General features: G+C 42.9%; 1 protein-coding gene across 1 annotated transcript in view; it reads left to right on the top strand.

The window, feature by feature from the left end:
• Slc1a6 (solute carrier family 1 member 6) overlaps nucleotides 1–14,373 on the top strand; it is a 26,507-nt gene extending 12,134 nt beyond the window's left edge. Inside the window, exons 4-10 of the mRNA XM_031349903.1 lie at nucleotides 297–501; nucleotides 1,880–1,922; nucleotides 2,360–2,703; nucleotides 6,912–7,145; nucleotides 8,666–8,860; nucleotides 12,341–12,475; nucleotides 13,959–14,373. Of these exons, the coding sequence (XP_031205763.1) occupies nucleotides 297–501; nucleotides 1,880–1,922; nucleotides 2,360–2,703; nucleotides 6,912–7,145; nucleotides 8,666–8,860; nucleotides 12,341–12,475; nucleotides 13,959–14,154 (1,352 nt within the window). The 3' untranslated portion in view covers nucleotides 14,155–14,373. The remainder of the gene's footprint in view (nucleotides 1–296; nucleotides 502–1,879; nucleotides 1,923–2,359; nucleotides 2,704–6,911; nucleotides 7,146–8,665; nucleotides 8,861–12,340; nucleotides 12,476–13,958) is intronic.
• Nucleotides 14,374–14,579: the final 206 nt, after the last annotated feature.

The raw sequence follows: 14,579 nt of genomic DNA, 5'->3' as shown, positions 1-14,579 counted from the left end.
TATATATATATATATATATATATATATAATAAAACTAAAGTGTGTGTGTTTTGTAGTTTATAAAATTTATTTATATAATATGTAAAACTATATGTTATATTTCCCCAAAATACACTTCTTCATAATAGCATAAAAGCAGTTATATAGATGACTCTTAGCACACATGGTTTCTGTGGACATCTTCAGTTAGGGGATCACAGTGATTCTGAGCCAATGGTTTGGAGTAAGTGGAGCAGATGGGGAAGGAGTGGAGGGGAATGGATGCTGCTTCAGGGACTGCACTATCTCTCTGCTAGGTATGGCATCCTTGGACAACAAGGCGACAGGGCGGATGGGAATGCGGGCAGCTGTGTACTACATGGTTACTACAGTCATCGCAGTGTTCATCGGCATCCTAATGGTTACCATCATACATCCTGGGAAGGGCTCCAAGGAGGGGCTGCACCGTGAGGGCCGAATTGAGACTGTCCCTACAGCTGATGCTTTCATGGACCTGGTCAGGTGACATTTTCATTTTGTTGAGACTTCTGGATTACATGCAAAAATTCTCTTTCCATGAGAGATCGTGGACAGGTGGATCTAGTATGGGAAGGGATGCGACTATTGGTTGCCATTTTTGGTACTCACTTTCTGACCCACCCTTTATTCTTGCACATGTCCTCTGAGAAAGCTACATCTAGATATGATCATTGCACTCTGAGGCTGGGGAGGGGACAGTTGTGGTATCTTAGGACTGGCTAAGAGGAGCTGCTACTGGCTAGGCGTCCCTTAACTTCTTTGGTGAGCAAATGTTCTTTTAGTCTAAGAAAACTTTACTTGTCAGCCTCAAAGTCAAAGCTAGCCGTATTGCTCCTGAAGGACTGATGTGGAGTTGGAAGAGTTTTGGAATTGCCATGGCATTTCCTGCTGCTATTATGTAATATTGTACAATAGCTGAGGCCTGACCACCTGAGTTCAGACCTCTTGACCTACCTGGTAGGAGGAGAGAACAGGATCTCACAAGCTATCCTTCGATTTTTACATACATGCTGTGGGATACACACACACACACACACACACACACACTTAAGTAAATGCAATAAAATTTAGGGCTAGTGAGATGGTTTAGTGGGTAAAGGCACTTGTCACCAGGCCTGACTACTTGATGGGATCCACATGGTGGAATGAGAGAACCAACTCCTACACGACGTCTACCTTCTTCTATATGTAGGCCATAGCACATGTATTATAAATATATATTGAAAATTAAATAATTATATTAAAATTAATAAAAGTATCCTGGAACTGAGTTAGTTATAAAAAAAGCCAAAACCCAAAAAACCAAACACAAGAAACAAAGTTTCATTTATCTTGTTATTCAGGGATCTAGGGTGTCCAAGAACTTGGTACCAGCATCTGGTGAAGGCCTTCTAGCTGCATTCTAACATGGCAGAGAGCATATGATGGTTAGCCAGAGCCAACATATAAAAAAGAGCTTCCTTTTGAACAAGGCTACTTCCTATAAATCTATAAACCTTTTTAGTCCATGGCTCTACCTCCCAACATTACCTTTATGGCAATCAGATTTCAACATGACCTTTAGAGGGGTCGCCTAACTATTGTCAGTCCGTGGTAATATCCATCTGCACCCCTGAGCAGCTCTGTGGTCTGGGTGATGTCCTGTAGCCTTTGGTTTTGCTAGAGGCATTAGTAATGTTACTTCCATGGTCATTGTAGGGTTCATGTCAGATAGTGTAGGGCAGGAACTTTGCTTAGTACTTGGCCCATACCATGCATTTCTATACTGCCTCTTGATACAATTGTCATTGCTATTATTGCAGTGTTCCTTGGCTCAATTCCAACTTCTAACCACTTTCCTTTCTCTGATGTTTTTGTGCAGAAATATGTTTCCACCTAACCTTGTGGAGGCCTGCTTCAAACAGGTTAGGAAGAAGCACAAGGAGGGATGGAGGGTGGAGGGAATTTGCTTCCCAAGAAGAAGGGTGGAGAGAAGGCTGAAAGAGTGGGTAGGGGTCCTTGGGGAGGGCTCTGGGACAATAAGCTTATTTCCTGTGGCTATGATACTAATGCAAAGTGTTGCCAGGGCACTGGACCTATGGAGGCTGGGAAGCTGGGGTTGGGGTTCTGGGACATCTGATTACAGATGTTAGAGAGAGAGATCCTAAAATCTGTCTCAGCATCATCTTAGGACTGGTAGTAGAAAAGTAGCCACAGGCAACATATGGACCTCAAGCATACTAAGTGTGCCTAGCTTTGTTTTTATTTATTTATCTATTTTTTGAGGAATGTCCATTCTTAAGATTTCTACAGGTGAGTTAGCCTTCATACTGAATCTGGTCTCAATTTCTCTACATTTCAGTTTAAGACACAGTACAGCACACGAGTGGTGACAAGGACAATTGTAAGGACAGACAACGGGTCAGAGCTGGGGACCTCTGTTTCTCCTCCATCCTCAGTAGAGAATGAAACCAGCATCCTGGAAAATGTCACCCGGGCCTTGGGCACCCTGCAGGAGGTGATAAGCTTTGAGGAAACTGTGCCTGTACCTGGGTCAGCCAATGGCATCAATGCCTTGGGCCTTGTGGTCTTCTCTGTGGCCTTTGGGCTGGTCATTGGTGGCATGAAGCACAAAGGCCGTGTCCTGAGGGACTTCTTCGACAGCCTCAATGAGGCTATTATGAGGCTGGTGGGCATCATCATCTGGTGAGTGGTGGGTGAGTCCCTGTGGGTAGTAATGATTCCTGGGGGTGATGGAGACGAGGCCAATGGGACCCTTGTAGACATTTGGTCAAGTCATACATCTGTGCATTAGTTAATAGAACTCATCTGTTCATTCATATCTTTCTGTGGTGATTTATTCATCTGTTCATGACCTCATTAACCTATTTACTCACCCACTCTCTCATTTGTGCATTGCCTCAGAGATTCATTCACCTACTCATCTGTCTATGCTCATTTTCCACACATAGGCTCACCCATTTAAAATTTTTTTTTTAAAAAAATGTGTGCTTAGAGGATTTCATATGTGTAATTGGTAATATTCACATTCTCATTCTCCCTCTAGTTTCTCTCAGACTCTTATGACTCCTGTCCAACTTTATATCCTCATATGTATGTGCTTGTATATATATATATGTGTATATACATATATCTTCCACTGATTCCAATGAGTGCTGTCTTTATGAACATGGATGAGGGGCCATCCATTGAGTTTGGGCAGTTTACAAGATGCCATTTTCATAACGAAAACTGGGTCTTCCTCCTCTAGCAGCCATTACATGTCAAAATAATTTCTCAGCTAGGCATGGAGCTTGTGAGTCATTCCCCACTCCATGTTGGAATGTTGACTTGCTTGATCTCGCCTCAATCTTGTGCAGACAACTACAGTTGCTGGGAGTTCATTGTACTGCTTTTTGAGAGAAGCCTTCCCATGTAGTCCAGGACAGACTGGAACATGCGAGCCTCTTGCATATGCCTCCTGATTAGTGGGATTACAAGCATGCACTATCATACTTCTGCATTGGTTAATTCACTCATAAACTCATTAATTCACTCACTCTTTTCTGCAATGATTTTTTTCAGTGACTTACTCCTTCCTCCATTTTCTCATCTATTTCTTTCATTCTCACTCATTTATTCCCATCTTTCTAGCATCAACCCACTTATGTAATCAATTTTGTATTCATTAGTTAAATCACTCATTGATAAATTTATTCACTGACAAATTCATTCATTAGTTAAATTATTTCACAATTATTACTTTATTTCTCTCTCTCTCTCTCTATCTATCTATATCTATCTATCATCTATCTATCATTTATTGTGTCTGAGTGTATATGTGTGGGTATGCGTGCCACAGCATGCATGTGGAGGTCAGAGAATAAACTTTTTGGAGTTAGTTCTGTCCTCCTACCATATGGATTTCAGGGTCCAACTCAGGTTATCAGGCTTGGCAGAATGTGTTTGTCTTTATCTGTGGAGCCATTCTGGCCCCAAGTTACTTTTAAGGGCTAGGGTTGAAGCAAGGCTTTATGTGTACTAGATAATCGATCAATCTACCACGGAGCTGTACTTGCAGGCTTTTCTGCATTGTGCTCAGGATTGAGCACAGGGCCTTGAGTAAGCTAGGCAGTTGCTGTGACAGCGAACACTATAGCCCCATTACTTAAGACATTGACTATATTTACTTATTTACATACTTAAACCGGTCTACTTAGATTCATTCCCAGACCTGTCTGTCCATGAATGCATTTGGAATTCTCTCATTTATGCTGTCAGACATTCCATTTGTCTATTCACTTACATACTGACTCATGCCCTGTTTTCTTATTTTCCTTTCTACATTTGGGAATGGTGTTTTGTGCTTGTGTATGTATGTTATTCTTGCATGAAAGTGTGTGTGTGTGTGTGTGTGGTGGTTCAAGGATGATGCTGGGAATCATTCTCCACAGCACCTTCCCCTTACTCATTTTTAGAAGGATCTCTCAATCAAACCCAGAGCCCAAGGAACTGGCTCATCTTGCTAACCAAAGTGCTTTGCTGGATCCCCCAACTTCTCTTTCTGAGACTGGTGTTATAGGTTTGCTGTGTGCCTACCCAGCACTACATGGGTTTTGTAAGATTCAAACTCTGGTCCTTATGCTTGCATGATAAGCACTTTAACCACTGAGTTATCTCCCTAAACCTGTGACTGGAAATTTAATTAAAAAAATAAGTTTTCACTCCCTCACTAGACCATTTATCTAGCAGACATTTCCCCAGGTGTGAAACTCAGAGATACAAAAACCTAGGAGGAAAAAACCGATATAGATCACATGTATTTAACACAAAGGTGATGTAGTAAATCTACATCAGTCTCATGTTAGGAATATGATGCAGTCAGTGGTGAGGGGAGGCATACGCAGTGGATACTGTCTGGGAAGATGAGGAGTGAAGAAGACAGCTGGCCCTGAAAGGGAAGGGAGAATCTAACTGGACATGAAGAGGAGAGCGTGAAAGCATGCACAAGGAAGAGAACAGACAAAGCTTGAGAAACCCAGAGGGCTTGGACAATGAGTATTCCAGGTTCATTTTGGTTGATGTGATAAAATTTTGACATAGAGCAGCAAAGGGAGCACTTGCTTCCTATTTCCAGTTTACAGTTCAGTATTATGGAGAAGGCAAGGAAGGAGCTTAAAACATCACATCACAGTCAAGAGAAGAGAGAGCAAACATACAAACCCCTAGTTGCTTGCTTGTTTGCTTGCTTAGTATTCAGCTATCTTCCTCTATTCTTACATAGTCTAGGGTGAAACCCATTAAATGGTGCTTCCCATAATGGTCTGGATGTTCCTATATCAATTAGCAGTCAAGACTATCCTCCACAGATATGTCCACAGGCCAAGTTGAACTAGATAATTCCTCACTGAAACTTTATTCTCAGGTGATTTCAGGTTATGTCTAGTTGAAAGTTCAAACTAACTAGCACAAGCAACAATTTGTAGAAGTTTTGAAGGCCAGAGATAGGGAATGTCTTAGTGTCTTATGGTTTCTATTGCTGTGAAGAGATACCATGAACATGGCAACTCTTATAAAGGGAAACATTTAATTGAGGCTAACTTAGAATTCAGATGTTTAGTCCACTATCATCATGGCAGGAAGCATGGCAGCTTACAATCAGACATGATACTGGAGAAGGAGCCAATAATTATACATCTGGATCTACAGGTAGCAGGAAGAGAGAAACACACTGGGCCTGGTTTGAGCACCTGAAACCTCAAAGCTGACCCCAGTGACACACTTCCACCGAACAAGACCACACCTACTCCAACAAAGACACGTCACCTAATAGTGACAACTTCCTTTTAGCTCTAGGGGCTACTTTCAGTTAAACCATCAGTCTTAATAATGTTTAAAGATGGGATTCCGAAGGGAATAATCATCAGTAGTTGACTTGGAAGGGGACTCAATGAGGAAAAGACCGCAAAGGATGAATACTTTGGCATTGTAGGAACTTTTCTGCTGATCAGATGAGCAGTGGGGTAACCAGGGGGAGGCAGATACATTCATGGAATCCAACTGTATTAGTTAACTTTCTGTTGCTATGACAAAATACCCAAGAAAACAAATTTAAAAGAGAAAAGGTTTAATTTGCCTCACAGTTAAGCAGGTTTCAGTGCATGATTGGTTGGTTTCATTGCTTCTGGGTCATAATGATGAATGAATACAGCCAATGAAGCTGCTAACTTCACACCTTCTAGGAAGAAGGGGTGGGGGCAGTGAGGGACTAAGGAGAAGATATATCCTTCAAGGGCACGCCCCCCCCCCCCCCCCCCCCCCCCCCCCAGTGACCTGCTTTCTTCAACTAGGACCGTCCTAAAATTTACTCCCAATAGCTCATTCAGCTACGAATCCATGAATGGATAACTTGCAGCAGAGGGTGGAACTCTCATTAACTTCCGCAGGTCCCACTAGGCACAAAGCGTTCAACATGTGGGCCTTTGGGGACAACAGTTTGAAAGCAAACCCTAACACCAGTGCTCTTTAAAAATATTTTATTTTATTTATATGTGTGTATGTATGTGAATGTGTCTGTGTAAGTGGATGTGCAGATATGTCTATGGGTACCCACAGAAGCCAGAAAGAGGTTCCAGATCCCTTGGAATTGGAGTTAGAGGTGCTTTGAGCTGACCAGTGTGTTGGGTGGTATCTGAAATTAGCTCTTCGTCATTGAACAGCAAGTACTGACACAGCCATAGGGCCATTTCCTCAGTGTCCCAGTGCTGGTTTTGATGCTTGGGGAAGGTTGGGTGGAGTTGGGGGTTTCATGATAGGAACTGTTTGGCTCCAGGACACTATATGGGTAAAGTCTTGGAAATGCCATCTCTAGACCTATGAAGAAGATCACCCTAATAAATATGTGCCTTGCCCAGGTATGCACCAGTGGGCATCCTGTTCCTGATTGCTGGAAAGATCCTGGAAATGGAAGACATGGCTGTCCTTGGAGGTCAGCTGGGCATGTACACACTGACTGTCATTGTTGGCTTATTCCTTCATGCTGGTGGTGTGTTGCCCCTTATCTACTTCCTCGTCACCCATCGGAACCCCTTTCCCTTCATCGGTGGTATGCTGCAGGCACTCATCACGGCCATGGGCACCTCTTCCAGGTATGGCCTTTCCCTGTACTCTCCCTGGGTCCATTCTTCATCTTTCATTGGTTTCATTTAGGTATCCTCCTCTCTACCTGCTCAAACACCTCTTCTGGTTGTACAGTAGCATGGGGGAGACTCTTGAAACTCCCTACTATACTCATGGCCTATACTCGAGAATATAGTGTTTACCCCATGAAGATACTCCTGACCTCCTTGTCTCTTTTCTTGTTTCTCTCATTTATAGGGAGAAGAGCCAGTAGCCAATTCTGGTTTAAGAATTTTACTTTGGGAGTACCTTTCCCAAGCATCAAGAGTTTACTCTGGGAGTGCTGTCAGCTCAGAGTCTTGGCTTTCTTCTGTTTGTGTTTTTAGAGGGTTGATAAAGTGATCCCTCCCGTATCTCTCATCATCCAAATTCAAGTCACCTAAGAGTCAAACAGATAGAAGAAATATTTTATTGTGCTCATGGTGATGGAGAATGTGCCTTTTGACTTTTGGTCGGTGGCTAAATAGGATTGATAATACTATAAACAGAATTAAACTCATCTGATTACTATGGCGCTATTCAGCCAATATTGTTTCTGATGCTTGGGAAAGGTTGAGATAGCACTGGGTGCTTCCCGATCGGCACTGCCTTGTCTCTAAGGCCAAAGACTCTGTGAGTCCAAGTTCCAAGCTTCATGGCATAAAACTGACCACACAGGGCCCTGTTCTTGCAGACAAAATGACCCCAAATGAAATGCCTACTCTTTCCACTAAAGCCACCAGTTAATGAAAGTACTCTCTGGGAAGTGGGTGAGGGGAGGCCTAGGGCTCCTGTAGTCGGTTGTTCTCAGTGCAGACAAACCCTCTGTCCTTTACTGCTCTAGTTTCATTTATGTTGCTGTGATAAAATACATGGACAAAGGGTAACTTAGCAGAGGTGGGGGAGGGATTTATTTGGCTTACAATCCCATTTTACAGCCCATCACTGTGGGGTAATCAAAACAGGAACTTAGACCAGCTAGTCACATCACACCCAGGAACAGAGAATAAATGCATACCTGCCTGCTGCTTACTTGTTTATGCTTAGCTTGATTTCTCCACATCAAGACTCCTTGCCTGGGCAATGGTACCACCTACTGTGGGCTGGGTCTTCTTGTATCAGTTAGATAAGACCATCTCCCAAAGATAATTCCTATAGGATAACAAATTATAGGAACCCATCATTGAGACTCTCTTCCCAGGTAATTCCTGGTTGTCAAGTTGACAATGTTACCCATCACATTTACACAGTCTGGGTGGGACCCATGCCATAAATCATTGATGTGAATGGGCCAAGAGACATTTCTTTTGGGGAATCTCTACCATAAGTTCTCTGCATCAGGAGTCCCACTTCCCCCTGCCCAACTGTCATTCTCTGCTTCCACTCCCAATTCAGATTCCAACCTGCCTTCCATGTGCTAGAGGGAGCCCTCCTTTGGCCCATTGCTGCCATTGCCCCTGCCCCATCCTTCAACTTCCTATTCTCAGCCTCCAGAGCTCTCTTCCCCCAGCTCTGCAACTCTGCCTATCACTTTCCGCTGCCTGGAGGAGGGCCTGGGTGTGGACCGCCGCATCACCAGGTTCGTGCTGCCTGTGGGGGCCACTGTCAACATGGATGGCACTGCACTCTATGAGGCCTTGGCAGCCATCTTTATTGCTCAAGTCAACAACTATGAGCTCAACCTTGGTCAGATCACCACAATCAGGTGAGATGTGATGTTATTAGCTGGGTAGGACAGAGGCTGTGTGGCGTGTTTATAGTTGCATCTCATTTCTAAGATATATAATTATGTATATGCACATATCCCAAATCTGAAATAAGAGAGTAACCTGTGAAACATTTCTGGTCTCTAGTATTTTAGAGCAAGGATCAGGATGCTCAATAGTATCTGATTCCAGGCTGACTTCTTTTTTTCCACTCACGTTTTCCCACTCACGGTTCATTCCTACGTGCCTGTCACATAGGAATGAAAATGCAAACTCTGTGAAGGAAAGTATTTTCTTTGTTGGAAATTTATATAATCATCATATGATCTTTCCCTCCCTCCTTTCCCCTTCTTTCTCTCTATTTTCTCTTTCCTTTCTTTCTTTCTTTCTTTCTTCCTTCCTTCCTCCCTCCCTCCCTCCCTCCCTCCCTCCCTCCCTTCCTTCCTTCCTTTCTCTCTTTTGCTGGGTGTCCTGGGATCCTGAGTTGCTGGGGTTGTGGGCATGTGCCACCATGTCTGGTAATGAAATGATGTTTTGACTTTATAAGGGTGTGGGTGTGATACATATTCAGTAGAAACCACATTTAGTATTTTTTAAAGTTTTTCCTGTTCTGTGTATATGTATATGTGCCCACATGAGTCCATGTTTGCTACATGTGTGAAGGTGATTTCCAAGGTGAGAAGAGGGTTTCATGTTCTTTGTAAGTTGAGTTACAGGTGACAGCTTGATGTGGGTCTATTTTAGGAATAGAGCTTGGGTCCTCTGCTAGAGCAGTAAGTGTTCCTAACTGCTAAACCATCTCTCTAGTGGCTTAGTTTTAAAGAACTTAAAAATACATTTATTTTTATGTGTGTGTGTATGTGTGTATGTGTGTGTGCCACAGTGCATATGTGGAGGCCAGAGGATCACTCATGGGATTCAGTTTTCTTCTATTATGTGGGACCTGGGGATTGAACTCAGATTGTCAGGCTTGGCAGCATAATGTTGTTATCTATTGAGCCATCTCTCAAGTCCCTATACTTCAGTTTTGATTGGAATCTTTTCCTAGGCTAATGATGTGGTACTATGGTGGTTTGTTTTAATTGTCAACTTGGCAGAATATGGAGTCAGTTTCCTTTTGGCATATATATATATATATATATATATATATGTATATATTTGTATGTGTATATAATCTCAGCAACAGAAATGAACCTGAATAGGCACTGTCCTGATCTCTGTCCTGCTCACAATGAGAAGTGAGGGTTGTCTGTCATTTCTCTGATGAGGTAGGAGAGGCTCTGATTTCATGTGCTAGGTGTAAAGTTCATGAATGGAGTAGTCTCACCCTAAAGTCCATTGTTTAATGCCAGTCCAAGTACTTGCTCAACCACCATTCTGATAAAGCATCCTCTGGAATAATCATCTTCCCTAGTTCTATGTGAATGTCTATAGAATCTAGAAAAAGCCTTCCTAAGCTACTGGGAGGAGAACTGATACCTGGACAGCACTACTACTTTTTCTGGTAAGCGTAGTGGCCTTTACAATACATATCACCTCTTGCTGGGCAATTGGAGTTGATGTTGGATTGTTATTCTTCAATAATCCACTTTTTAAATTCACTTTACATCCCAATCGCAGCCCTACTCTCTCCTTTTCTCTCAGTCCCACTCTCATAAATCCTTCCCCCCATTACTGATTCCCCTTTTCCTCAGAGAAGGGAAGCCTCCTTGGGTACCATCCCATCCTGGGACATCCAGTCCCAGCAGAACTAAACACACACTCACCCTCTGAAGCCCAACCAGACAGAGGTTGGGTAAGGGAAGGGGATTCAACAGCAGGCAACAGAGTCAGAGACAACTCTCACTCCAATTGTTACAGGACCCACTTGAAGAATAAGCTGCACATTTGCTACAAATGTGTGAGGGGACCTACATCCAGGGACTGCATGCTTCTTAGCTAATGGCTCAGTTTCTGAGCCCTCATGGGCCTAGGTTAGTCGATTCTGTAGGTCTTTCCATGGTTCCCTTGACCCCTCTGGCTTGCTCAGTTAATATCCCCCACTCTTCCACAAGACTTCCTGAGCTCCACCTGATGCTTAGCTGTAGGTCTCTGCATCTGTTTGCATCTGCTGGTAGATGGTCAAGAGGCAGTTATGCCAGGTTCCTATCTATATGTTTCTGGTACTTCAGAGAAGGTAGGGGGGAGAGGTGGTCAGATCTGATATTGGATAACACAGGCCACCCGTGACCCAGTAGATCCTACTTAAACTTCATATTAATATTCAGGGCTAGAAATGGAAGCCAGGATTTGTATATGCTAGATAGGTGGTGTACCACTGAGATATGCCCTTAGCTTTTTATTTTATTTTTAAAAATTACTTGATGGGCTGGAGAGATGGCTCAGTAGTTAAGAGTATTTACTGATCTTGCAGAGGACCTGGGTTTTGAGTCCCACTACTTACAACTGCTTATCACTCCAGTTCCAACGGACTCAATGCTCTTTTATAGCCTTCATAAGCATCAGGTACACATACAGTGCACAACATACATGCAGACAAACATTCATACGTATGAAATTAAGAAAACAAACAACTTAAAAAACCATCAAGAAAGAAATAGGATCAAAACCTAAAATGGGCCAGCATGTTTTTACCTCCAGTGTGGTAGGTGTATTTGCCAACTTAAAAAATAGTTGCTGTCTTTTCCACCCACAGCTTTCCTGCATGATAGTCAACAAAAGTAGCATATTTTTAAAGGTATACTTCATGATTATTTGCTCAGTGTGTGCTTTGTGAAATGATCATCACAGTCAGGCTGATTACTTAATCTATCCCCCACTATAGTTTTCTTCTGTCCTCTCCCGTTACCTCCCCTCTGCTGCCTGTGTCTTCTCTCCTCTCCTCTCATTTTCTCTTCTCTTCCCTTCCTTTTTCTATTCTTTCCCTTACTCCTGTCTTCCTGTCCTTTTCCACCTTACCTTCTAATCCTGATGTCCTCTCCTTTTCTCATCTCCCCCCTTCTTTCCTCCTCCTTCTGGCTCTCTCTTCTCTCTCTCCTTCCTTGCTTTTACCTCCTTCTCCTCCTCTCTCTTGTTTGTCCTTCTGTTCTCCCCTCCTCCCCTTCTCTTTCTCTTTTTTGATGGTGAGACTAGACTTAAGGTCTATTCTCTTGAAAAATTCAAATACAAGCAGTGTCATTAGCGACACTCTCCATGATGTACATTCATCCCAGAACTCCCCAGAACTCATTCATCTGCTATCTAGGCATTTGGATTCTCTGGCAGACATTTCCCGTCTCCCAGCCAGTCTGCCCAGCATCACACCTTTTGCTTTCGTGACGTCAGCTTTTAAAATTAAGTTTCACATCAAAAGTGAGATGCTGTAATGTTTTTCTTTTTGTGTTAGCTTGGGAATTTAAGATGCTCTTTCCTGTCTGATCTTCCTCCAATTTTCTGTTCTTTCTTTCCTCCTGGATTCCTGACTCTCTTCCTGTTTGCAGCATCACAGCCACAGCTGCCAGTGTAGGAGCAGCTGGCATCCCCCAGGCAGGACTGGTTACCATGGTGATTGTGCTCACATCCGTCGGCCTGCCCACAGAGGACATCACACTCATCATAGCTGTGGATTGGTTCCTGTGAGTTTGCTTTGGGTTTAATCCTGGGCCTATCTCTTCTCAAAACTTTTTCCTAAAGGATTTTGCAAGGATAGAGTTGTAGAATGTTAGAGGGTGAGGGAGGTATTGGAATGGTCCTCTAGTGATGGCCTCTAGACTCCAAGCTCATAGATTTATTATCTTTGGGACGTGGAGTGAGGAAGATTCAGAATAGGAGGTCTCTGTCCAAGAGCCAGACAACTTCTCTTCATCCTGTTTCTTGTAGAAATCATACAAAGGTGTTCGAGCATATTTCTTTGAACAAAAAAATTAAAAAATATTTTTCTTAGTGAAAATGCTAGTTTTGAAGAATTTTAGAAGTGAGAAGAAAATGCAGGTTACCTGTTGCATTAAATAGTGAAGAATCTTGGCTTATAAAATCATCTGTGGTGATGGACAAAAGAATGTTGGTAGATTTACAATCTGAACTATGACTAGGCACATTTTCTCTCTCTTTTTCTCCTCCCTTCCTTCCCTCTGTTCTTTTTCACTAATTAGATTCGTTCTTTGACAGTTTCATACATGTATACAATCCTCCCACCCCACTCTCCTAATTCCTTTCTCACCCCTGTCAACCTTCTTCCCTACAACTCTCCTTCCCACATTCACATTTTTATCTGTGACCTACTGAGTTGGAACAGAGCCATTTGTGTGTCTTGGTTTGAGACTATGCCATGGAGCTTATGAGAGGGTGCACACCTGAAGACAAGACTCCTCCTTTCACAGAATCTATCAGTAGCCAATAGTTCAGCTGGGAGGAGCCACTCTCTAATCTCTATTCCTCCCTTCTCCTGCTCTCTCTTTCCTTCCTTCCCTTTCCTCCTCCTACCTCTCTCCTTTTCCTATCTTCCATTTCCTCTCCTTTCTTTCCTTCCCTGTCTCCCTCCTGCCCTCTCCTCTCCTTTCTTTCCTTGCTTCCCTCCTCCCTTGCTTCTTTCCTTCCTTTCCCTTTCTCCTTACTGCATCACTTTGTCTTTTCACCATTCCTTCTCTCTCTCATTTCTTTTTTTTTTTTTATAACATGGAATTCACATAAAATGTTGATTTTGATCCCCATGTGGGATTTGTGGGCAAAAAAGGTCACATTTGTAGAGAAGGACTGAAATTCCACATGAACAGTCTACGTCTACATAGACTTACATGTAACTGTCTGTATCAAACATTCAAGTCTAATAGTATTCATCAAACACTCATGTCTAAGACTCTATCAGATGCTAATGTTTAACAGTCTGCATCAGACTCTCATATCTAACCACCTTAAAGTTAGTGTATTTATAAACAAAACTCACATATCAAAGAATAGATCTGAGGATTTCAGGGATGATACTGTTAGGAAGGAAAACTGAAGAAGAGTTGGACCTGTTCAAGATCATGTGGTTATGGATTAAACTGGAAGCTTTCCTAGTCTACACTTGGTTCTTAAAGAAGCTTTCAGCCCCCCATTAATCTATTTATCTTTCACCAGTGACCGACTTCGTACAATGACTAATGTACTGGGGGACTCAATTGGAGCAGCCGTCATTGAGCATTTGTCTCAACGGGAGCTGGAGCTGCAGGAGGCTGAGCTGACTCTACCCAGCCTGGGGAAACCCTATAAGTCACTCATGGCACAAGAAAAGGGGGCATCAAGGGGTCGGGGAGGTAATGAGAGCGTCATGTGAGAGGCTTCTAGCTCTCCGTCCAGGACTGAGGGAAGGGGCTGGGAGGGGAGTCCTGGGGACAATCTGTTGCCCAACTGACTGTGGGCTGAACATATAATGTTCTGTGTGGGTTCTCTGAGGACTGTTGAGATAAAAGAGAAGGAATGAAAGGTATCCAAGGTGTATTCATCACTGTTGCATTTGTGTTCTCCAAATATAAGAACAACCTAAGGAAGGAAAGATTTTTCTTGCCATATATAATGTTCATCATAGTAGAACACAGCTCACTTCATGGTGGTGGTCAGTAAGCAAAGACAAAAGAAATGGTAAGTGACCAGGGTAGAATACAGCTTCCCAAGACCATCCTACCTGTGACTACTTCCTTCAACAATACCCATCCTCCTACTTTTCATTTCTTTCCAGTACAGCCCTCATATTAGGGAACC

Source organism: Mastomys coucha, unplaced genomic scaffold (assembly GCF_008632895.1).
Source record: "Mastomys coucha isolate ucsf_1 unplaced genomic scaffold, UCSF_Mcou_1 pScaffold4, whole genome shotgun sequence".
In the NCBI taxonomy this organism is placed as follows: domain Eukaryota; kingdom Metazoa; phylum Chordata; class Mammalia; order Rodentia; family Muridae; genus Mastomys; species Mastomys coucha.
Note: the sequence above shows the minus strand (reverse complement) of the source record. Positions and strands in the feature narration are given on the sequence as shown.